The sequence below is a fragment of the Melanostigma gelatinosum genome (assembly GCF_949748355.1).
Source record: "Melanostigma gelatinosum genome assembly, chromosome: 6".
Taxonomy (NCBI): domain Eukaryota; kingdom Metazoa; phylum Chordata; class Actinopteri; order Perciformes; family Zoarcidae; genus Melanostigma; species Melanostigma gelatinosum.
Genome location: NC_136639.1, coordinates 7,201,582 through 7,227,523, shown reverse-complemented (window position 1 = coordinate 7,227,523; position 25,942 = coordinate 7,201,582). Strand labels below are relative to the sequence as shown.

Sequence of the window (25,942 nt, the reverse complement as noted above, 5' to 3'; positions counted from 1 at the left end):
CTTAGCGACTACATACCGCCTCCATCGAGGGAAATAAACAACTTGAAGAAAATACTAGTCACAGGGCTTTTTCAAATTAGCCTGGAGCAGTAGAATTTGAACCTGATGGCCTATGAGGCATAACTAACTGTTGAGGACAGTGAGACATTCCTCATGTCATACGTACAGCTGTCATGGATGCAAACCGATTCCCATTACACTTGTTTAGCAATTACATATCAATCAACAGCAAACTTTTGTCATTAAATATCTGCAGAACTTGACAAAAATGCACAATGCACGTTATTTAATATAACGTTGGTAATGTTTTTAAATGCAATATATTTTATTAAACACATGTAAATCCAGGGAGTTCAAACATCACAGATTGTTCTTCTGACGACAGCTGGAGCATCATCACTTTAGGCAACAGTTCATATTATCCCTTCACGTGCTCATTTACTGGATGCCACAGATGTGTGCGAGAAGCACCAAAATATGGCGCTATCATTTTCAGCCAATGGGTGGGCCGTTTGTAACAGGTTTCAGGCTGGCGTCACTACCGTGTCGGGGGCGTGCATTCAAGACGGGAAAGCGGTAGGAGAGGCGTCGGGAACGCGCTCATCTGTTTGGCTGGCAAATGCCTCGGGTGTAACAGGCCGATCATTATGGGGGACCCAGCACCCCGAGGCGGGATGGACCCTGATCGACCGACCGATGCGCACAGCTCATCGAGGCGGTTTATACCGGGATAAAAACATTTTTTGACCAATAACAAACAGCCAGTTAGTGAGCTTCGCAGAGGAGGCGGTGTTTGCTGGGATTCAATCAGAGCCAGAGTCGCGGCTTGTAGCTTAACTCGGAGAGAGGGACGTGAGGAAACGGGGAAGACGGCAGTTTATAATCTAACTGGATCCTGCTCGAAATTGCGTGAATGATGGATGAAATGTCGATTACACGACGGTCCGGTCAGCCCAACCCTGTCAGAGCAGGGTGGGTTCATCCGGAGTGATATCAGTCGGCTGTTATCTGTTGGCTTCTCCTCCGCCGGGCGGCGATGTCCACTTTCTGTTTAGATCTGCAGACGTCTGCCGTGGTTTCAGCACCACTGGAGCTGGACAGCGACTGCATGGAGCCCCGGTCCAGCGCTGCCGCTCAGGCGCCCGGCGGCTTTCAGGGTCAGCCGCTGCGGCACGCCGGCTCCGGAGGCCTCGGCATGGCCTTGGAGGAGGAACTGGCCATGCTTACCGGGGAGCGGGACGACGAGGAGGCGCTGCCCGAACTGGAGACGCCCGCGGTGGGGCATAACGCAGACTTGCTGTCGCGCTTCCGTCAAAAGGAAAAAGACTTGGTTTTAGCTGCTAAACTCGGCAAAGCATTGCTGGAGAGAAACCAAGACTTGACTAAGCAATATGAGAAAATGCACAAAGACCTCAACGACAAATTAGAGGTAAAGTAAGGATAGAACATATAAATTTGAATGCTGCCCAAAGCCTCGTTCTGATTTGTACTTAAAAATAATCCTTAAATCAATGAGCCTTTACGCTGTAAACAAACTCAATAGGAACATAACAAATGCTACCTGTAGAGTCCCACATTCAGTTTCACCGAGCATGATTCCCTTTTTATAGGGAACTCGTTAAAAATGATGAAGCCTGCTGTTCATTCTGATCTAAAGACTACTCTGTCTCTGTCAGAGACCAACAGCCAAGCTAAAAAAAAACTAAAAACGGTGTTGCAGTCTGTGAGTTATTCACATATGATGTTGTTTATGAATGATGTGCAGTTGTGCTTTTGTTCTTGTTGTTTTCAAAAATCCTTCACACAAGCCAACACGTGGCCTGAGAAAACCCCCAAAGACTAATCCTGTGGCTGTGCAGGGCCGACTGCATCTACTGTACATCTGTTCAGCCCTTTGATCCATATTCATCCTCACCGTTGCAGCTCAGAGGAATAAGCTGTTACGTGATTTCTGGGGGGTGACCCCTCACGACTTTTTGATTCGATAATAAAAAATTGAAAAATTAATTAATTAATTAATTTTTTTTTTATTATTTCTATTTGGGTTATTAAAACTATATTCCTTATGTAAATCTTTTCAATTCATCTGGAAATAATTAGTAATAAGCAAATAGGAGGCCTTTTATGTGAAACGCATAAAAGAGTGAGCCGACGGATCTCCGTATCTATCATTGATGCACAGATCGACAGGGGGCCAGCTGGTGATACATCAACCCTTGCGATGCACCAGAGGGACCCAGACTCCACGTGACGCGTGCCCGGTGGATCTGGGACCTCCCTGTGTGAACCCCTTACTGCCGTGAGAGTTGGCGAGAAGGGGGGGTGGGATTTTTACTCCTTTCCCTATATGATCTTCACATCTGACCGGGCGGGAGATATGGGGATGAGAGAATTCTCCCCAATCCTCCCTGGTTTTGCCTCGAGCACTGCTGTACCCTAAGATTGATCCTTACCGGGTTATAATATTGTACCGAATATTTTTTAATTATCTGACCACCAGCCTGGTCCAAAGCTGGATTTCTGTCTAATCTGACGTGACCCGCAGCCACTCATATAGACAATGTAGTCTGTCGCTCGGACGATTATTTGGTTTTTCATAAGAGTCCAGTATTTATTCTGTCTCTTTTATTTATTTTGGTTTTAGATTTTTCTTAATCCTTTCGTAATTGATAAGATCCGGCTTGAGAACCCAAACAGATATAAAGCTCTTTCAAACGCAAGCTGGTCTCTCCCGGAGGACTTCTCTTAGTTTAAAGCGAAAATAATTTGAATAAGTATTAGGATGTTTGGCGCATGTCAGGAATGCTTATCAGTAGTGTACCGAGCTGGATCAAACACAACTTACCTCAGGGTCTGAGGGGGATCATCTGAGGTGTGACCCCTCTCCAGGGCTGACTTCTCAAGAAAATATGAAGAAAAGGGCTTGGTCGAAGCAACTAATTTGTTATTTATTTATTTGCATTTACATCAAAGTATAATCTCTTTGTCCAAAATGCAGAGGAAAATCGTTAACTGAAAAATATAAGAAAAAATCACCTAAGTATTCAAAAACCCCTTCAGAGCAGTTTACAGACAAAGGATCTGTAAAAAGCTGACTCAGCCTGCAGACGGGCTGGCTGTGTAGCTTACGGAGGAAAAAGTTAATGATTCACCCAGCGCAGGACTGGACAGAGTGAGCCTTCTCTCCTGACTAGACTTCAAAAAACCTTCTAAGTTTTCTTAAAAACCTCCGACAGTCAAAGTCCGGAGATTCTGTAAAAAGTTAAAGTTTTCCTCCGTGCAGGCCGGAGCCCGCACGGGATTAGAGACTCCTTCTCCAAAAGCGTCTTCCAGGTCCTGCTCCAAGTGTGTTCTAGCTGTTTCAAAACTGCTGGTATTTATACTAATACGGGCTTCAGATGTCTGACTTCACACGGATTCCTACCCTTCACATCACTTGATTGATGACACAAAAACCCTTACATCAGCGTATTTTTCAGAAAGCCGGGTCTGCCTTCGTGGTCCATATGAGCTCCTCAGCATTTTTCACTTTGTCTGGGAATTTCCCTTCTGTCTTCTCTAGACTAATGACCTATATTCTCATGGATCACACTGCCTCCGGCTTCCCGGACTCCACGGGGGTGCGATGGCTGCCCCCCCCCCCCTCCTTCTCCCCTAGACTAGGTGGCGTCTCAGTAATTTGCTGGCTCAGCGCTTGGACTTCCCCTGAACTGAGGAGCCCGCCTGAGAGGGTGGGGGTGTGTGTGTGTGTGTGTGTGTATGGGTGTATGTGTTCCCTTCGTACCCTTCAGGGCAACGGAAGGTTTCTTGGCAACAGACGCAGGTCTGTCTAACCGGTTCAAACTTAGTGCGACTTGTCATATCTCCTGATAACCAGGGCTACACTGTTTAGAGGCATCGCGATTTCGCATAATCTCCCCCGTGTTCAACACCCTCTCTTGCGAATCGCGACTTGTCTCTACCTCCGTTCTTGTATCACACAAAAGGTAGCTACCATGATTAATTGAGGCTACAACCTTTGACAATGTCTATCTCAGTGAACGGAAGATCAACCATTTTCTATGCGATCTGGGCCAATTCGCCACATCTCCTAACACCCTCTCTCGAATGGCACCAGATACACGAAAAATAGAACATCTCATACTCTCACAGTAGAGGTCCATCATAACTTCTGTATCGTCAAAAATGCACAAAAGCAGGTATTCCCAGAAAAACAATGGGAATCTGAATCATATTGAAACACAACACATGAAATGATATCATTGAAATAAAGACAGGAAAAAGAAAATGAATCCTATCTGAAAACATAGGTTAAAAAGAAGAAAAAGCAACGCTAAAAAGTAAAACACTCCTCATCCCCAAAAACAAAAGCCACCTCTCAAAGATATCATAAAAGTACAGGATACAAAACGTTGAACATATCAGAAAATACAAAATACAGCCACAACCTCTTTGTTTTTGTGTTTTTTCCTTTCTCCTCTCTCCCAGAGCAGAAAAGTCAATGTCCAGAGTCACATGCGAGCCACGCCAGCAGACGTCACTGTTGATAGTTCAGCATCTCCCGTCCAAGACGCCACCTGTCTCAGCCCGCTCTCTGTCCCAGAGGACATATTCCTCTACCCCCTGGTCGTTAGAGTCGATTGAAGGCCCCCGGGCCCACGGAAAGTCCAGTTTCAGTATTTGGATACTGATAAGGACCCAGGTCAGCGTAGGCCGGTTCTCCCCCGATGGGCTGATGGTCCATCAGGTCCGTTGCATCACGTAAGGGCCCGTACACGTTTCGGGGATCGATTTCTTCGTCCACAGAGTGGACAGAGGTCAGGGTCATGTTGACGTTGGGAGACAGAGAGGGAGAGATAGCAGTGGGTGATTCTGGCGAGTCCGACAGTGGTACAACCCGCCGGTCCAACTGGACCTGCCCCGATCTTGGAGATTCGGTGTGGTTAACCTGGAGACCTCAGGGATGAGAGGTTAAACCCAATATATCCAGGGGATGAGGATAAAAGTATTCAACAAAAATAGCAGTAAAGTATCAAAGAAAGAGAAAACCTTAAATGACTACCTGTTTCAACCTGTCCTTTCTAGACTGAGGCGTGCTATCTCGCAGCCGATTAAGTTTTATACAATCGTGAAGGATATTGTTAGCTGCTGTTGCCCTCGCCCTTCTGTATGCCATATGAAAGCACAGATCAGGATCATAGATCGTTGGGCTGGGCCAGTCATCTGGTCCAAGATTCATTTTCACATAATGACCAGGGTAGAAATCGTGTAGAAATCAAAACATAAAAATCTGAAAAGGCTCTCTCCTTCCTTAACTAGAATATTCAACTTAAAAGTTTGAAAAAGTTTTAAAACTAAAAATAAATGCTCAGTCCGTAACAACTGCATAAAACACTCAAACGATGTGTATATAATCCCTACTTAATATAAAGGATAAGATCGTCAAAAATATAAAATAAGAAATGAACAAAATGTCCTCGCAGGAGAAACTGAAAAATCTGAAAAGCTCGTGTAAAATATACGGCTGATAAGAATTGAACTGGTAAAGTAACAAACAAAAAATGATATACTTTTAAAGGATTAAAGACCCTAACTATATTTAGAGCAACTCGGAAAAGAAACAGAGCCGCTCCTATATAGTTCAAGTGTAAGGTGATTTTGGAGTTCCCCTGAATGCCAATAGATGGCTGTCCAGGCTCATTCTAGGCAAAATCATGTCCCCTGAGGCGTTGAGGATCCAGCCGGCTTGTGGAATGTAACGTGTGAGGTCACAGAAGTCAACGTGAGGCTCATGCTTGCCTTTTTCCTTTTTTCCTGGTGTAGCTGTCTTGAAGCCATCAACCATCGTTCACTGTTGACCCGTGACCTCACTTTGTGTTGGATGTGTTCTAAGGTTAGGAAGAGGAACTAGATTCTGTTTCAAAAAACCTATTGACCTTGTCGTGTCCCTCATTTCGTAATCCCTTATGCACATTGGTCCTTATTGGAGAGGCTTGCTCAATCAGGACCTCAGTGAGTGCATCTTTCCCTCTCCATTCCGGTGGAAGGAGTTAGGGAAAGTTTAGCCGTTTTTCGGCCTGGCTTTGGGCCATTTAGTCCACTTGTCGTGGGCGAGCGGTTCTAGCTCATTCTGAGCGGCCTTGAAAGAAGGAAAGCAAGGGGAGGGGGCCGCCCCTCCTCCCCTGCTCGCTCTCTCTCCTCTGAGCAAAAAGGAGGGGGCCGCCCCTCCTTTGCCTGCTCGCTCTGCTCGGAGCAAGGAGGGGGGGAACTGCCTCCCCTCCTCTGCCTGCTTTCTCTGCTAGGAGCAAGGGGGGGGGGCTTTTTAAATTTTGCACTTATCAATATTAACCAAAATCAACACTGTAATACTACCCCACACTGCAAATTTATAAATCGTTTTTAGTGTTTTAAACACGGATGTTCTAAACCGATATCTTGTATTCATGGTATATACTGTGCATTCCTGATTATATGGTGGCGGAGCACTGGGCTCCAGGGCTTTCCTTAATTCCCTGCAATAACTACCCGGATCAGCGTATTTACGGGGATCTGGACATAATGTCCTCCGCGGTTGCTCAAAGTGGGGGGGAGATAACCTCCCATGAGGAGGGTCCTCACTATCTGAACCCCATTCCGTTCCTTCCTCCTCCATTTTTCGAAATACTATTATTTTAATATATAACAGCAATAAAATCCAACGTGTTGCGATACCACTGCGGTAATATCATACACCCCGATTCTATCCTGAGAGAAATCAATCAGTTCCCCTGTTCCACACGTCTTGGCGTTTCAGAGCCTCATTCTCTCAGGTCTCTGCTAAATGCTAGAATCATATACTGATAATACCATTAAGCCCTGCAATAATATTACTGTAATATTACTACGAACAATACATTGAATTTCTCTACGTTATATAACTATGATATAATCTTCCAATATATTGACTCGGGAAGGATTTTGCCCTTTTTCATCTCTTCAGTGCCTGAGTCGTTAATTGCATTGAGTGATCAGCCCAACTAGACCTTCTCTGTGTTACAGCGGTGTGCTAAAAAGGGCACCCTGTTTTTAGACGGGGGAGGATACTATACTATTTTATTTAAAATCGTATGCTCTCGCCGGGCCTCTGTGTCGACAAGCTAGGTATCCTTTAAACCTATGCGCAGCGATCAATATCTCTGTCCACTAAATCTCTTAAATGCCCTCCCGTGAAGTACTTTTAATTTAAGGGTTTCCTCTCTACTTGGTTCTAAGTTTTTTAACACTAAGGATCTGTCTATTTGTCCCGTTTTAACTGAACGACTCCTTCTCCTGTGAGAAGGACGGTCAAGTTTTTTAGAGGATTTATTGACTGCCTCGATCCCTGGTACCGATTCCTAATAGAGAGAGCAGAGTGATAAAATCTTTTCCTTGACTGCCGGTACTGACGGACGAGTGTTGCGAACGTCGGTCGAGGATTGTCGATTTTTTTACCACTTCTGGCAGAGTTCAATATATCACCTCAGCTTGATTTCGCTGGTTGAATTCACATCACTTTTCTGTTTCTCCTTGGGAGGGTCCGTGTATTTTAACCCGAGAGGGAACCTCTGTTCTTCCCAGAATACACGTTCTAGTGTCTCTAGGATCTAATCCCTCTCGAGCCCCACGTTGGGCGCCATGTTACGTGATTTCTGGGGGGTGACCCCTCACGACTTTTTGATTCGATAATAAAAAATTGAAAAATTAATTAATTAATTAATTTTTTTTTTATTATTTCTATTTGGGTTATTAAAACTATATTCCTTATGTAAATCTTTTCAATTCATCTGGAAATAATTAGTAATAAGCAAATAGGAGGCCTTTTATGTGAAACGCATAAAAGAGTGAGCCGACGGATCTCCGTATCTATCATTGATGCACAGATCGACAGGGGGCCAGCTGGTGATACATCAACCCTTGCGATGCACCAGAGGGACCCAGACTCCACGTGACGCGTGCCCGGTGGATCTGGGACCTCCCTGTGTGAACCCCTTACTGCCGTGAGAGTTGGCGAGAAGGGGGGGTGGGATTTTTACTCCTTTCCCTATATGATCTTCACATCTGACCGGGCGGGAGATATGGGGATGAGAGAATTCTCCCCAATCCTCCCTGGTTTTGCCTCGAGCACTGCTGTACCCTAAGATTGATCCTTACCGGGTTATAATATTGTACCGAATATTTTTTAATTATCTGACCACCAGCCTGGTCCAAAGCTGGATTTCTGTCTAATCTGACGTGACCCGCAGCCACTCATATAGACAATGTAGTCTGTCGCTCGGACGATTATTTGGTTTTTCATAAGAGTCCAGTATTTATTCTGTCTCTTTTATTTATTTTGGTTTTAGATTTTTCTTAATCCTTTCGTAATTGATAAGATCCGGCTTGAGAACCCAAACAGATATAAAGCTCTTTCAAACGCAAGCTGGTCTCTCCCGGAGGACTTCTCTTAGTTTAAAGCGAAAATAATTTGAATAAGTATTAGGATGTTTGGCGCATGTCAGGAATGCTTATCAGTAGTGTACCGAGCTGGATCAAACACAACTTACCTCAGGGTCTGAGGGGGATCATCTGAGGTGTGACCCCTCTCCAGGGCTGACTTCTCAAGAAAATATGAAGAAAAGGGCTTGGTCGAAGCAACTAATTTGTTATTTATTTATTTGCATTTACATCAAAGTATAATCTCTTTGTCCAAAATGCAGAGGAAAATCGTTAACTGAAAAATATAAGAAAAAATCACCTAAGTATTCAAAAACCCCTTCAGAGCAGTTTACAGACAAAGGATCTGTAAAAAGCTGACTCAGCCTGCAGACGGGCTGGCTGTGTAGCTTACGGAGGAAAAAGTTAATGATTCACCCAGCGCAGGACTGGACAGAGTGAGCCTTCTCTCCTGACTAGACTTCAAAAAACCTTCTAAGTTTTCTTAAAAACCTCCGACAGTCAAAGTCCGGAGATTCTGTAAAAAGTTAAAGTTTTCCTCCGTGCAGGCCGGAGCCCGCACGGGATTAGAGACTCCTTCTCCAAAAGCGTCTTCCAGGTCCTGCTCCAAGTGTGTTCTAGCTGTTTCAAAACTGCTGGTATTTATACTAATACGGGCTTCAGATGTCTGACTTCACACGGATTCCTACCCTTCACATCACTTGATTGATGACACAAAAACCCTTACATCAGCGTATTTTTCAGAAAGCCGGGTCTGCCTTCGTGGTCCATATGAGCTCCTCAGCATTTTTCACTTTGTCTGGGAATTTCCCTTCTGTCTTCTCTAGACTAATGACCTATATTCTCATGGATCACACTGCCTCCGGCTTCCCGGACTCCACGGGGGTGCGATGGCTGCCCCCCCCCCCCTCCTTCTCCCCTAGACTAGGTGGCGTCTCAGTAATTTGCTGGCTCAGCGCTTGGACTTCCCCTGAACTGAGGAGCCCGCCTGAGAGGGTGGGGGTGTGTGTGTGTGTGTGTGTGTATGGGTGTATGTGTTCCCTTCGTACCCTTCAGGGCAACGGAAGGTTTCTTGGCAACAGACGCAGGTCTGTCTAACCGGTTCAAACTTAGTGCGACTTGTCATATCTCCTGATAACCAGGGCTACACTGTTTAGAGGCATCGCGATTTCGCATAATCTCCCCCGTGTTCAACAAAGCTGCCTCTTAGTATCAACCTCTTCTGTTCATTGATGTTGTTACAGCACCTGGTATCCTATTCTAACGGTCTGTGTGTTGTTTTGTGAGGTTGTTTTGATTCTCTCGGATCCCTCTTTTTGTTCGGACACATACACCCTCATAAAAATAGTGGCCACACAGATGCCAGCTGCTTCAGCCTTGAACTTAACCATAACAACAATAACCACCCCCCCCTCTCTTTTGTATAGAAGGAAAAAAAGATAAGAATGGCAATTTTAGCCCTTGAAAAAAACAAAACCATGACTGCGCCTTCATTGTTGTACAATAACATTCAGCAATGGTTATCTTAAACTTTTTTTACTTTCAGTACCATGAAATATTTTTGAGTGAAAGCTCTTAGTGTTTTGCAACACCAGCATCTGCGTGAACTCTCTGACTTTGTCACTAACTCAATGATTTCATATGTTGTGTAAAATTGGGGCAAATACTGGAGATCAAATCCAAGCAAATTAACATTTAACCACATGTACCTCTCTCCCCTCCGTCCACATGCAGCACTTGGAGCAGGAGAAGCATGAGTTGCGTCGGCGTCTGGAAAGTCGAGAGGGGGAGTGGGAAGGCCGCGTGGCCGAGCTGGAGACGGACGTCCAGCAGGTGCAGGGTGAGCTGGAGCTCCATCAGTTCCAGCTGAGGGAGACCGACAGAGACAAGACCAAGGCAATCGGCGAGCTCTCCGAACAGAACCACAGATTGCTGGAGCAACTCAGTAGGGTGAGAAGCAGTGTTCATGTGTCTGTGCGTATGCATGTGCTTCAGATGTACTGCTTCAGGCGGGCTGGGCAAATCTGCAATTAAGATTTAATTAGTTTGGGCTCTGAGTCACTGGTCTTAATGCTACTTTAAACAACCTCCCCCCCCCCCCCCCCCCCCCCCCCAGTGTGTGTGTGTGTGTGTGGTATGTGGTCTCCCTGGCTTTAGACCTCGGGGCCACTCAGTCCACTTCCATGCTGCCTGGCTGACCTGACACAAGATGCTCAGCCAAGTGAGGTTTCATCATCCCTCGGGGGTTATCTATTCAGCCCGGCTCTCCCTAACTTCACCTGAATTGTGCTAACTCATCAATACAAAAAGTGGCGCTTATGTTGAATAATTTAGAGTGATTGGACTGCACACTTATGCAATGCACTCTGCATATTGGCAGGTCATTTAAGCGCAGTTATTATGACAGGCGGAGTAGAAAATGTCGTATAAAATGTATGATGTTCAGATTGATTGGCAGACAGATGGATACAATCATACATACCACTGTGCTCCAGGTTGGCATGAGGACTTGAGGGTATATTGTTGTAGATGCGATGCACTGTTCACACATCCGGGGAAACTGAGATTGGCAGCAGATGCAGATTGATGGAGCGGACAGCGCTAGCTTTTGTAGCAACATGTGATTAATCCCTGCGAAGGCGCTCCTGCAGTCTGCTCCGTCTACTCCCAAACAGAGACACCTTAACCATACAGAGTGGTCGCTGAGGTGTAACAATACGACAGCTCTGCAATGCAACTGTATCTTTGTGAAGCCTTCAATGTGTAACTCTAATGAGACATGCTGTGCGTCCCAACACCCATACTACCATACTGTTAAGTATGCCAGGAAAAATACATAGTATGTGAAATGAAGTATCCCCAAAGTACCACGATGTTCTACTACATCCCGTCGCACTTTGCCGTATGTAAGCCAGTAAAGCCTGTCTGGCTATTCTGACCCTCAATGCCTCAGTGAGAAAGAGGGTCAACGAGAAAGAGGGTCAACGTTCAAGGTGCAATGTTATGAGGAAGTAGCATGTCCCAATTGAATGCATAGTGCATGCTACAGTACTTACTTTGTAGGGGCAGGTACTAAAAGTGTTTTTTGTTTTTTTAAGTATATGATGCGATTTGGAACGCAGCTAATGTGTCTGGATTAAACCCTTGGTGTTCTTGTTAAATTGTCCAAGTTCTGTCCCTTCAATTGTGGCTAAATTTACAAACTCTGAAAAATGACATGCTTTGTTTTGTCATTACATATTATGTTTAAACTATGTAGTTGAAAAGCTACATATCACGCCAACACACTTTACAACTGATATGTCACAGGGATGAGCTTGGTGGACTACGTCATGCTGCCTATACACTGTAAACACCTGTATGGCCATTATACAAATGTAAGTGACGTAAACAGGCATGAGTGTCTTCAGCTGCCACGTAGGCTACATTTCAGGATGCCCCAGAGCTGTGCGTACAAAGGCTGACACGTCTGTACAGGTGCCTTGATAACCACGTCAGCGGTTGCGTCTATGGTGACGCTCTCCTTCCTGGAGATCGGCTCCCAGGCACCCGCTGTTCAGAAGGCTCTGTGCGGTTGATTTTAACCCCCAGCTCGCTGCTGTGCAGCTTTCCTTCTCATCTGGAGCAGATTAAAATCAGCGTCGTGCCCCGCATTGCCCCAACGCCATCATCACATCGCAATCAAGGACTGCTCTCGACTGGTCAGTCGCTGTAGATCTAAGCAAGAGCGGGCAATCAGCATAATTAAACTGCCATTTATTTAATTAAAACCTGGGTGTGGGAATATAAAGAGATATTCCCTGAAAGAGGTATATTGTGTTCTGGGGGGGGGGGGGGGGTCTTTGTGACTTAGTGAAATGTATGAGACTTAATTGACTGCATCGATCCAGATCCATGATTCAGTGAGTTGGACAGCGGAGACCTGCTGGGTAATAGAATAAATGAGGTCAACTACAGTGCTTGCTTTCGCTCTCCTTTTATCCTTCTTCCTTTCTTCTCTTTCTCTCTGTCAGTGCTCATTATTAAGCACTGGGCTGTGACTAAGTAATGTTCACTGTTTACAACTCTGAGTGAATGGAGGCGATAGAAGAGTACCCTGAGGAAACTCTGGAGTCCTGCTATTTTCATCTGCCCTCCATGTTTCTCGTAATAGTTAACTCTTTAACAGACTTCTAATGATCTAGACTGGTCCGTATGTAAAGAACTAGCCTTGTGGGATAGAACGTGTTCCTGTGCACAGCCAAAGGGATTATGAGCGTGTTATTTTAGTCCTTTGTCACCTCGGCTGCAAATCACATTTCAGTGAGTGATGAGTGGACAATAGACACACCTACTGAGGACAAGGCTCCTAACAGAACAGCTGTATCCTCAGCCAAAGGGTTTACGATGACAAACAAACAGGGAGAGCACAATATTGTGTTCATCACGACTGTGGAGCACTTAATTATCAATGAGCAAACAAATGTCAAAATTCAGAAATACTGTATATAAAAGTATACAAGAAACTGAAGACATTTCTTTTTTTTACCAACATGTAAACTATTCATTTATTTCAGCATTTATGTATGAAAGTATTTAAGTTTTTGTCCTCCATATTCAACTGCCAGGGATTTCTGAAGCAAATCTTGCAGCCAAAGATGAGATTCATAAAAACAGTGCACCGCCTCACGAACAACTCAAGAATCCGTTCTGAACAGAACCTTAAATTGGCTGCAGTGGGATGACCTTGATGATGAGGGCACTCCATGTGATGTCAGTTACAGGGTAAGATTCAGCGCTGAGGGGATTAGGCTATAATCCCTGCTAATAGCCTCGCCATATGCATTCAGTCAGGAACCAAAACAACGCCAGTCCATACTTTACTTAATTAATAACAGCAGGTGAACAAAGAAGATCTAAAATTCTTATCCGGGGATGACACAAATACCCCCTGTGGTTATTCCTCTTTGGGTGTGTGCATGTGTGAGTGAATCTTCCAATACTGCGTGATGAAAATGCACATTATGTTCAATACACACAGAGAAAATAGATCCTGGAGTAGAGCCTGGGAGGTGTGTGCTGGTCTGTGTGGATCTTCAGTGTGAGAACAGTCAATCTCCTCAAGCCTAATCTGATCAGAGTGAACCAGCCGGAAGAGGACCTTTCTCTAATTACATTAGCACATATGCTCAGGAAAGGCTGGGGATTCACAAGTGTGCATGTTTTATGAACACAGTCAATTCTAATTCCCTCAACCTCTACTTACTCAATGACAGCAGCCCCCCAGTGACTCAAAATTGTTTCGTTGAGGCTATAGAGGAGGAGTAATTACATTTTCCTGACAACAATTCAAGAGGCAAGGTGTTACTGGAATGACAAAAGCAGAAAGTTGGCAACCTATGTTGTGTCTGGCCTCATCAGTACAGTATATCCACATCACGCTTTGCACCGGATTTCTTTTTACAACATCTAGCCAGCGTTGGACACGCTCCCTGAGCATCTGTCCAGCCATCAGCTTCATTCACATCTAGTCACCGGAGCTGTTGCTCTCAGGATCAGCTCTCTGATTGGCCCGTACCGTCACTCTCGGTATTTGTTGTACAACCGTTTGAACGCGGTGTTGCCCATCCTCCATCATCGGTCTAGACAAGGCAGCGCGCTCTGTGAACGTGACTAAAGGAAAATACCAGAAGCAAGGAGACCACTTGTCGCAGCTCTAACCGATCCCACTTCACCCCTGGTTGCCGTGACAACCAGAGTGACAAGCAAATTGAAACTCCGTGTGGTGTTACCATGGGAATGCGCTCTACATAAGTGGCACAAGGAAACGGATAGTTTGATGTTCCACAGCCTGAATCAACAGGACCGATGTCTACTTTCCAAGTTTCCGGCCCTCCTCCGGAAAGTTAATTTACAGTATTTAGTATTTCGGGGACGTAAAGAAACACGTCTCTCTGCTGAGCCCTACTTTGTTGCCCTGGATTCTATCACAGCAGTCTGATTTGCCCCCGTTCGTCCTGTAATGCCTGATCTGGGATCTGAGGAATGCATGAGCAGATTAAGAGACAAATCAGGCAGTCTGAGATCATGATGAAAAACCACAGCGCTGACCGCAATCTCTCAGCATCTTGGGTCAGTCGGTCAGATGTCACGAAACCGCTGTGACCCGTTTCCCACATACAGAGACAGGATCATGCAGCTGTCACATAGAACCGCACATCTGGCTACCAGACAGTAAATCACTGTCGAGTTATTTGAGCTCTTTCGCTTCAATGTCTGCTTAACTCGTAAAAAATGGCTTCGAGAACAACAGACGACGCACTGGACATCTCAACTCCTATTTGAGAGCTCTTTTCTTTTTATAAAAGTTTTCCATGTTTAAGTCCACAGTGGTTGTTTTTTTTGATAGAAAGAAAGTTCGTTGGGGTGAAGTTTTAAGTTGAAAAAACACAATAAATTCTCAAATGCATATATGCAAATGATACTGATCATACACCTACAGAAACATGAAACATGCAATACCAACTCCATCAAATATCACACACAGCGTAATCAAGCAGCTACGGGCACATATGAATAGTAGTAAACTGTGCACCGCTATAATTCACATAAGTTGCATTTCTATCGCAGGTAGTTGACAATCCAGAGGAAAACAAATAAAGTGTGCATAGGCTACCAATATAATCTCTATGTTGATGCAAAGCCTTTTATATGTGGACGTAAGTTCTGATACTCAGACATGCAGTGTTCAGCATCCCGTGTCATGTAAATTATCCACTTTACCTAATTTCTTTTTAACTCTCAAAAGATAACTCGGTCAACTTTTTCATCAGGTAATTTCCTGAACAATATCAAGCCATTGCTTTTTTCCTGGAGGATCAGCCTTATAGTAATGTCTTCTTTTTGAGTATCCGTCTCTTCCTTGTGTGAAATCTTCTGTGTTTCCATAGTAGGTCGTAGGTTAACTGTCACAGTTCTGTGAATGGCAAGTTTAGACACAAACGCAGATGAAAAGATGGGATTGGAAATAATCCAACCAAGTTATTTTGTTATTATGTTGTGTCAATATACGGCTTTAGTGCCGTGTATCTTTTGGATACATAACATTCTTTTCTGGAATGAACACTGGGAGGTGATGAATTCCTTTATTGTAATTAAAAACAGCAACCTCTACCATTGTATTTGAAACATTTTATGTGAGGAGAACATTTTGACCTTTTGGCACACATATTTGGCGTTCCTTGAAATCACACGGAGTGCTGCATTATTAGTAACTGTTCAGATGGGAGCCTCAGAAAACACACACCGACTACAACCCCCACGGCCAGCTGGTGAGCCTCCTCACATCGCTTCCCCGAGCTTCTTGAGGAGAGGCAGCAGTGTGTAGTGACACCTAGAGGCTGTACTTCAGACAAACATTAGTCATCTGCTGATGATTTGCTTAGAGTTGAGCACTGCTTGCCACATCAATGAAACATAATTTGGATTCAGTGTGCAGATCAACTGTTCCCTTTCATAGTGTTTTTTGACACATTTACAATATGTCTCTTCAGTGAGCCGTAAAAAGTGAGTGGTTTTAAAGATGTTGCTGTTGCCATGGCAGTGATGACACGAGAACTGAAGCTTCCTGAGTGCAGCTCTATGCTAATGAAGCTCAGTCAGGCTCTGTGTGGCCTGATCCCACCTGTCCAATAAGCTCCACTGATGCACCGAGTCTGCTGCTGGGCTGGATTGCACAAATACTGAGCGTTCAAGGTTTTTGAGGGCGATGACGTGGGTAAAAATGGCCTTTCAGAGGAACAGCAATCACATGCGCCATTTACAGGAACATATTTGGGAGGGCTGATTTACAAATAACTGATTTACAAATGCCACTGAGTACATGATGAACGTTAGTGGGTTTAGGCCTGTTTACGTGTGTGTGTGTGTGTGTGTGTGTGTGCGTACACATCAGACTCCAATAAATCACCTCAGTCTCTTCGGGACAGGGACACAGACTAAAGCTATGCAATCTTTTTATTGAACTGAGCAGTAAATATAACACTATAATATAACAATGTGCTGTTATGTCAACGTCACCGTGAACAATAATTAAATGTAAAATCACGTGATTTTACAGGTCTCCTGCATAAGTACTGTATGAAGCCTTTAGTGTCTCAAGTGTCTGTGTGAAGTCTGATGAATGTCCTCACGTGATGTCACTTGAGTCAGTGTCGGTTGGCTCTGAGGACTTTAAGTTTGAAAATGAAAGAAGACGCTACAATAGCTACTTTAACTGAACTGTTGGGGGTCGAGTTAAATTGTGTCAATTTCGACAACCCATCGCCACTGCAGTGCTAAATGTTTAAGTGTTAAGAGTAGACACATGTAAGGCAAATATTGACCCTATTTTCCTCTGTCTGTTTGTCTCCATCCAGGCTGCAGAGGTGGAGAGGCAGCTGTCCACTCAGGTCCATTCATTACGGGACGACTTCAGGGAGAAGAGTATGTCTACAAGCCAGCACGTGACTCGACTAGAGACTCTACAGGCTGAGGTGAGCAGCTATCAGCACCATTTTTTAGTACAAATGATTGAATTGTACTTGTCAGAGTGCACTCAGCTTGAGCAGTCGCCGCCAAAAGATAAACAAAAACTGTGGAAAATTGCAGCTGGGTACTTTTGATTTGCACTTTTTCAATGTTTGCAATTATTGGTACTCAGCAAGAAGCCCGAGTGCTTAAGGTGACAGCAGATCCCAAAGAAAGTGAGACTAATGTTTGAGAGAAGTATTATTCACACATTTTCCTTTGTGCAAATTAACAGATTATTTCATTGGCAAGAAAATGCCGCCCCGTTCAATTCAATACACTCAGGAGTTTTGCTTCTACAGTGGTACTTGGACCAATAGCTGATGGTGACTAGTGTTAGCTAACATTAGCAAACGTTTGATAGATATTGACATGCAACTGACTTTATGTGGCTTTTCTACTTGTGTTGCTGTTGTATTGTATTCAAACATGTTACAGTTAATCATCTTAAAGGTAAAGCAAGATGTAAACATGCATCGTACCACACCATGTTTGTTGTTTCCTGTTTTTGGTGCCATTGTATCTCCTCTCAGTCTGGTCGCCGGATGACGGCGTCTTCAAAACAGTCGACTCTGAAATGAAGAAAAATTCTGTGTCCCATTAATGTGCAATTACCAGTTGCGGTCACAAGGGCTGCTTTTCAGCAAAAGTTACATAACCTCGCTTCAAAGTTGAAGTTTCTGGTAAAAGATAGGTGGAATCAAATTCCACTAAAGGGAAACGCTGCTTTTAACCAATTCCCTTTTTTTCAGAAGATGGTGTTCACCTTTCATCCACTGCGCAGGGTTTGAATCTGTCGGGGAAGTTGTGGGATTACTCTCAAACTACTTTTCCTCTCTTTCTGTAATCTTTTTCTTTATCTCTCTCCTCACCCATTCCTCCTTCCCTCTTGGTTGGAGCAGCAAGGGCTAGAAGTGAGTTGTTACCGAACGCTGTCTGTCGGTCAGATTGCATGCTGCACGTGACGTCTTGTAAAACAACAATTTAGGATTGCACCATTATGTTCTTTTGAATTGGAAATTACACCGCTCCCAATGAAAAGATTTGATGATAAACCAAAGTACTGTTATTTCTTAGGGTAGATGCTGAATGAAATATTTGACTCTTTTGACCTCATATAACTTTAAAGGTGATACATTTGATAATCAGAGCATTAATATAGCATCAAACAACTATTTGCAGTGTAGAGATAAAGGAGAGTAATGTCCACCTGAGCAGAGAATGAAGTCGCGCTCCCTCTGTGTTGTAATCAAAGCTTCTCTGTGCACGTAGCCGGTCCGGCCGCACGTGCATGTTAGTGCATGTGTGTCCCAGTGTGTGTGCCCCACTGGCTGATCGCGGGAGAGTAACGGTCCCACCATCCAGGTCAACGCTGTTAACTCTGTTGCCGTTAGCATCGTTAGCTGCGAGCTGCCGGCTCAGTCGTCGCCATGTTGAGAGCTGTGTGGAGGCAATCCCTCAATCATAGATAGAATAGACTCGGAAATTTTGCTCCTCCAACACCTAAGAATTTTACTTTTAATGTCATTTAATATTAAAGAAACTCAGCTCTGTCGTCACCCAAAGTAAATCCCTATTCGACTTTTCCACATCCTTTGGCAATCCCTGTTTCATGACATCGAACATAAACAACATGCTTGGTTATCGCAGCATGATGTGTTGTGATGTCAGCTGTGTCATGTATGATATCAGTAGTGTAGTGTTAGAGCATAACAACAAATCAGAATTCCCTGTAGCGTCTCTTCAAAGCCACACAGAAAACACCCAGAGCCTGCGCTATAATTGGGAGAAAAGGCTACCGCTCTATATTTAGCTGAGATACTGCAATGTCTGGGTGCTCCCACTTTTCCAATGCTTTGCCTTTATACGACGTGTGCTGATGACTCATGGCTTTTTGACCTATTTGTGTGAAGCAAGAGATAGCAGCCCAAAAATATCCAGAGTCTGGCAATGGGGATGCTCATATAATGAAAACAACTGATCCAAACGTAAGCTCCTGCACTGTGAAGTAGGTTACCAGATGTAGGTCAAAAGCAGGAGGGATAAAAATGAACGAGAGCTGGTGTTTGTTTGATGGGGAAAGCTACTCAGGCAGCTACACGGGAAAACAATTCATGAGGAATTCCGTTGGAGGCCGTTAGACATGGATGGTGAGGAGTAAGCTGATATCAAGCTTTGTGGGGACGCCAACATATCACTAAGGCATTCCTGAAGACGAGGGTGGCAACTGACGCCTACGCCCGTGCTAGGCAACAAACATTCTTTAGGCCAGTGGGAGTACTTTTTAATCTTGTGCAAGAGCCCAGCTTGCCTCAGAGTAAGGGAAACAACAACATTTAGCCTTTAATCAGATCCATAGCTGCCCATCTGTTTGCTATCGACCAGGAAATGGAAACAGTCCTCTGGTTTTCCAATCAATGCCTATTTCCCGTGGCGCAGTGTCTGACTGGTGCCGTTTGACACGTTAGATTAAGATGCTGTCAGAGAGGAAGATGGAGCTGGAGCGTCAGGCGCACGCCATGCTGGAGGAGAACGAGCTGCTGCAGAACACAGTGGACGACCTCCGAGAGAGGACGCTGGTGTTGGAGAGGCAGTCTCACCAGAAGGACCTACAGGTACGGACACATGAACAAACGTAGTGGTCAAATCTTTGAGGCATTCCGCCTCTCTAGATATTGTGAGTCAATTACCTTCTTCAATGCTGATCTTGAATTAGTCCTTAAAGTAGTCAACTGACCCATCAGGGGCTTACTTTTTACTTTGCACGGTTAAGTCACAGTTTTCCCTCCTCTGTTGTGTCCAGTTACGACAGAGCCAGCTGGAGCTTCAGGAGGTTCAGGTGTCCCACAGGCAGCTGACTGCTCGGCTGGAGGAGTTGACGGAGGAGCACAGCCTCCATAGTTTCACCCCGCACCCGTCCAGCCTGCTGTGTGAGATAGAACAGAGCATGGAGCAGGAGGAGCAGGAGCAGGAGAGAGAGCAGGTAGTTACAGTAGAAAGTCACTGTCAAATACTTTGCTGTGCTTTTCTAAACACTCTTCCCCCTCCCGGCTCGTCCGTTTAGCTGCGTCTTCAGCTGTGGGAGGCCTACTGTGAAGTTCGCTCGCTCTGCTCTCATCTCCGGGGAAACGACGTGACAGATTCGGCGCTGTCCACCGACTCTTCCATGGACGAGTCCTCGGAGACGTCCTCAGCCAAGGATGTGCCTACAGGGAGCTTCCACACCAGCTTGCTAGAGCTACGGAGGCTCACACAGAATCTGCTGGATGGCAACGAGTCCACGGTAATGAAGAACTCACTGGTAACCAGGAAAAAACATGAGGGAAATAATCACTTCTTTACTAAGACTTGCACAGTATCTGTGCTTGTGCCACGTTGTCTCTCTTCCATCCAAACATTGCCAGACGGCTGACATCTTTTTTATTTTTAGGCAGCAGCACCACTCTGGCATTCACACTTTCATCTGCACTCTCTTTTCACACTTTCCTCCTCAAACCACTCAGAGTAGTATGGCAGCGCTAGTCTAAAAAAAGTCACCCGCATGTGTAAAGATTAAGACCAATCAGACAATAGCTAACGGTGATCTCTCCTTCTGATTGGCCAGAGATAACAGAATGGCGAGTATCAGATAAAAAAAAAAAAATGCTTGTAGAATTATGATAAAAATAAAGATTAAAAACAGAAGGCATTAAAAAGGAAACTTGTAAAAATTAAAAGAAAATGTCAATTGCTGTCTTAAAAGATATTAGGAACCTCTGGGACCCATAAAATAAATTATTACCAAAAGAGATACCCAATGTTACGAAAGTTGGTGATGACAAAGATGCTTCAAAGACAGCTGACTTAATAATACTCCGACAGGATGGAGCCTCAGTGGGCCTATTTACATTAATAACCTGTGGGCGGTAACAGCACATAAAGTGAGTGTGTGTTGTGTGCTTTAAAGGGCTCGCGGCGCAGTGATGAGGAGGCTCTGGAGGAGCAGGTGAGGAAGCTGGGAGAGGAGCTGAGGGAAGTCAGAGAGCTGTACGAAACTGAGCAGGACAAAACACGCAGCAACGGAGATGATGCGCTACAGCTGCACAATCAGGTACCGAACATGCAGATGCTATGTGACGAACAAAAAAGGATCAGGTGATACATTAAGAGGTTAAGCACGAGCAGAAGGAAGACATCTGAATAGAATTGCATTAAGCAGGGCTCATGTCTGAGAATAACATTTAGTCAAGATAGTGCTGCAGATGTAGTCCTCACCAGTTTGTGTGGCAGTGGGAATTTGACGCGTGTTGAGTGGGAAATTACTTCAACCGTGTCCTCTTTCTGTCTCTCGCTCTCTCTCCTGTGGGCTTAAAGTGCCATCTAACACGATTTACACAAAATATGCTCCACCCACACGGGTCAGTTGATGCTCCTGTTAAAGTGGGTCGATTAAACATCAGTCTCACACATGAGCACCCCTTGGTATAACGTGGACTCACGCTATCTTGAATTTGTGAGGCCAGCGTCTTACACGCCCGCATCATCCTCCCATGTGAATGCAGATGGCGCTGCTCTCGGTAGAGATGTGTTCTCTCCGGGAGGACAACGAGCGGATGAGGACGATGGCTGAAGTCCGAGAACCCAGTGAGCAGCTCCAGACTGCCATCAGAGACAGAGATGACGCCATCACCAAGTAGGTTCACGTCACATCACTTTCCTCATCAATTGAATGTAAAGTGTAAGGGATAATCCATTCTATCACAATTTGGGTCTTCTATTTATAGTTTGGCTGTTGTTGCTATTAGTAACATTATATTTAATCATGTCTTGCTGAGATCTGGGGATATGACTCTTAAAAGGTTTAAAGTTTGTTTTTTGGCAGAAGCAAACTTCTCTCACGTGTGTTGAAGTTCTTTAACCAGTGAAGCATGAAAACACGGTGGAAAAAAACAAGATAGCTCATCAATTAACTAAACATCCGCTAAATTATTCAAAAAAATACAGATTATAGATCGGGAAATATGCTTCTTTGTTACACATGAAATATGAAGCTAGCAGCCGGTTACCTTAGCTTAGCATGAAGACAGGAAGCTCTGCACAAAACACCAATAACAGCTCACTCTTAAGCAATACACAACATTCAGATCATTCACTGTGTCGCTCTGCCTCCAGTCTTTATGCTAAGCTAAACTAACGGCCTGCTCCCTGCAAGAAATTGAATACGCGTATTAACCAAAATGTTGAACTATTGCTTTAAAGAGTTGTTCTACATTCATGGCCGTGTTAGTTTCTGTAGGGCCTTCGTGCTAGTGGGATGTCATGTCTGTGTGTCCTGCAGGAAGAAAGCGGTGGAGATGGAGCTGGCCAAGTGTAAAATAGACATCATGTCTCTGAACAGCCAGCTCCTGGACGCCATCCAGCAGAAGCTCAACCTGTCGCAGCAGCTGGAGGCTTGGCAGGTGGGTCAAACGTCACGAGCGGTACATCAGTAAAAGCCTAATAGTCCTTTTGTAGTACTTTGTAACAGATATTTTAAGGTTGTCACATAAATAAAGCTATTTTGTAAATGTAGTTTCTGGATCAATTTTGAGATTAGTCAGTCTTTTTTAACACATACACTAAACCACTAACTTCTGAGGGTGCATGTCAGTTGCTCGTCCTTAAGGTGTCCATAAGGAAACATATCACATAGCCTGAGGACACAGGAGTGTGTGTGTGTGTGTGTTTCCTCCCTCCCCTCCCTCATCTGTAACTAGCAGCTCTTTCCTCTCTCTTCTCCCTGCCCACAGTTTGCCTCCTCAGGGCTCTTTACTGTTTGGCTCTTGTGGTTTCTGATCTAGTGGCCTTTCTCAGCTTCCGTACCACCCTTACTTCCTCTGTGGTACCCCTCCCCCTCCTGCCTTAGAGGTGAGCCCGAGCTGCGCCAATCTCGCCGTTTCACCCTGCACTAACCCACCTATACGCCATGCTGAGCCATTCCATGCCACTGTGAACTGACTCAGGAGAAACGCCCATTCCAGCTTCCTCTCTCTCTGAAACCATTAAACCACCAAAGAGAACCATCGAAACCCACCACCCGCCTCTGTCTCCTCTCTCCAGACACCTGTATCCCCTAAAGATTATTTTGGAGATTGGTCCCACTGGTCATCTTACCTGTTGAGAGATGATCACACAGACACCAAAAACACTCCAGTATACCCAATAGATCATAAAGCGTGGGTGGTGTCTAGTTATTAGGTGACACCCAAAGTAAAAAGGACGAATAAAAAGTGTGTATTCATATAAAAAGGTCAGATTTTTAGTCTCCAAACAATAGTTGCCAGTTTAATTGAGCAGCTTGTCAGAGCCCCCTGGTGGCTTCATCTCTCTAACAACCAGCATGGCAACTTTTTTCATCCATGAAATAAATCTATTTGTATTTGGAGCAATTTAGAAGAGTGGTTCCTCCTCCACAGAGGCAAACGGTAAATCACAAGATCATTAACAGGATAGGGAAGAGAAAAATAGATATTTCTTGAACACATCTTTTTTTTCAGACTTAGCTCTAATGTTTGCATTTTCTTTTGAATTACTGAACTATTTTTTACCTCCTTTAGGCCTCTAAAAGCTATTCAAATCAAGTCATCCGAGAGGAAAAATGACTTTTTAAATTTGCTTCATTTTCGCTGAGTTACAAGCCGACTGTGCCTCAACTGGTTTGTGTTCATGTAATTGAATTGGTTGGATGTCCAGTCTACGAGTCCTCGAGCAAAACAATAATGGTCGGGCTAGCAGGCCGGCACAGTGTGAAGTGACATCATATATCTATTTCTTAGATTTACATTGTTTTAGTTTTGTGCTTTTTGGCACATGTTCCTCAATAAAAAAACGTTTTAATCAAGGCCAGGTAGTATTACGTAAACAACAAATGATCTGACAGGGATGAAAAGCGGTTGTGGTGTCTCTGTAATCAATGCCCAACAGGTCATTTGATCAATAGGTTCGATCTCCCCAGAACTTCCTGTACCACTCCACCATTGACCCTCTCTGCATGACATTGCTCTCCTGTATTTCTCTCATTCACCTCTTTGTCCGTGGCTTTAGGATGATATGCACAGAGTGATTGACCAGCAGTTGATGGACAAGTACCAGGACGAGTGGCGCTCGGCCCCTACCTCCCTGTCGGGCTCGTCAAGGGCACACGGCGGGCAGTCCTCCAGACGAGCTCACCGCATCTCCGACCGGGACAAGAGACTTTTCTCTTTTTTCAAAAAGAAATGAGCCCCATTGGACCGGTCCTGAGCACAGCAGACAGACAGAGACAGACGAGGCGAGGGAGAAGGAGGGCGTGACATCACAGTATAAGGGTAACAACACAGCCAAAGACGGGCAGTGGCACACACTGAAGTTTGGGGAGGGTGGGGTGGGGGGGGGGGGGGGGGGTCATTTGCACTTTATCTGTCCCATTACTCTTCTCTTCGCTGATTAAATGGTGACGGCTGACAATGAGAGATATAAATATAAGAATAGGAGTTCCCCAAAGGCTTTGGTTTCAGCCCCTCTCATAGAGAGTCTCGGTCTTACACAACAGGAACACGGTCACAAAGTTTACCTCCAAAGAGGAAGGTTTCCTTTTAGTGCCTACGACCATCTCTACTAGCCCACTGCCAACTCTGTAGAGAGGGAACACTATGTATACATTGTTACTGTATGCATCCCAGTTATCAGGGCCAGGGAGTCTGGGGAAAGACGGGTGGATGTATGGGACACTGCAGGGTTGTGGAGAAAGAAGAGGGTAGCGGGGCAGAGCTCTTTGTCAGAATACGACGCCGCAGCCAGCCCACATGTGATCTCTCAGGTTTATTCATTTGTTCAGGGGATTTTCACAACATGAGGCAACAGCTTGATGTATCAGCACCATAGTGTGCTGCACATCTGACAGGACAAATTATATAAAAAGAATGCTTATTTTTTTACTGACAGCTGTGCAGGTGAATTCCACAGTGAGGATTTACCGCGGTGCAATGCCCCAAACCGCCAAACAAAGTGAGAAAAAAAAACTACTTTCTGCACTTGTTCTTGCACTTTCATAAAGCTGCACGAATCAATATTTTTTTACGTCGACCATGTGTAATGTGAAAGGGTTAACTCATAGTCAAACCCACAGAATTATCACCATCAGCTCCACGAGTGTTTTATCTCTTTTTTAGCTCATTGTTTTGGCTTCTATGGCCTGTTTTGGTTGAACAGCAGTAGGCAGCTGTTTTCTGCAAAAAGCTGTGATAAACTGGTTGACCATCGTCTACTCAGCATCAAACGGCAGACAGTTAGCAGCTACCCGGTGAGCTAAAGAGGCATAATCCAGCTCGAGGATCCTTAAACTGAGTGAGTGTTTCAAAACCAGCACTTTGTAGTCAGGCCTGTGGGTCCGCGGTGAAGTCTATGAGGCCTTCATGCTCATCTCCAACATCTGAATAAACCTTTGGGTGACTGAAGTTAGTGATATCGTCATGTCCAGGTTTCCACAGTTCACTTTATACTTAACATTTAAAGTATTTATCATTTTTCAAAGAAAAAACTGTCCAACATTGTCAATCATCTCCCTAGTTGACCAAATTTAAAAAAATGTTTACATCAGCTTGAGAAGGAGGAAGAACTATGTAGAATGCTCATCAACTCTCAATCAATCCAGCTCAACAATAGCCTGTTGAATTTCTGATCATTCGGCATGTTGTTGTACAGAAACTTCACTAAACTTCCTCTGCAGCGTTCCAGGTCTGAGCTGCTTTGGTTCACTGCTCATAGAAAAGGTCAACCTCAATTCTCATTGCTTCAATACTTCATGGGCACTTTGATTTCCTATCTGTCGGGCTTCCATTTTCGGCGACATATCTGTGAGTCCATCAGTAATACAGTATGTGTTGACCTGAAATCTCCGAGCATGAATGACTGAGTGTGGCACAGTGATGTCTCATGTCCGTCTGTG

The 25,942-nt window shown here is 44.6% G+C and overlaps 1 protein-coding gene across 1 annotated transcript; it reads left to right on the top strand.

The window, feature by feature from the left end:
- Positions 1-1,036: 1,036 nt before the first annotated feature.
- Positions 1,037-22,817, top strand: bicdl1 (BICD family like cargo adaptor 1; the record flags this gene model as incomplete). The annotated part of the gene is made up of 11 exons (XM_079270246.1): positions 1,037-1,429; positions 10,186-10,401; positions 16,848-16,964; positions 17,901-17,912; positions 19,467-19,613; positions 19,802-19,981; positions 20,063-20,281; positions 20,945-21,088; positions 21,540-21,670; positions 22,316-22,436; positions 22,767-22,817. 11 exons carry the CDS (start codon positions 1,037-1,039, stop codon positions 22,815-22,817), a joined length of 1,731 nt encoding a protein of 576 aa, XP_079126372.1.
- Positions 22,818-25,942: the final 3,125 nt, after the last annotated feature.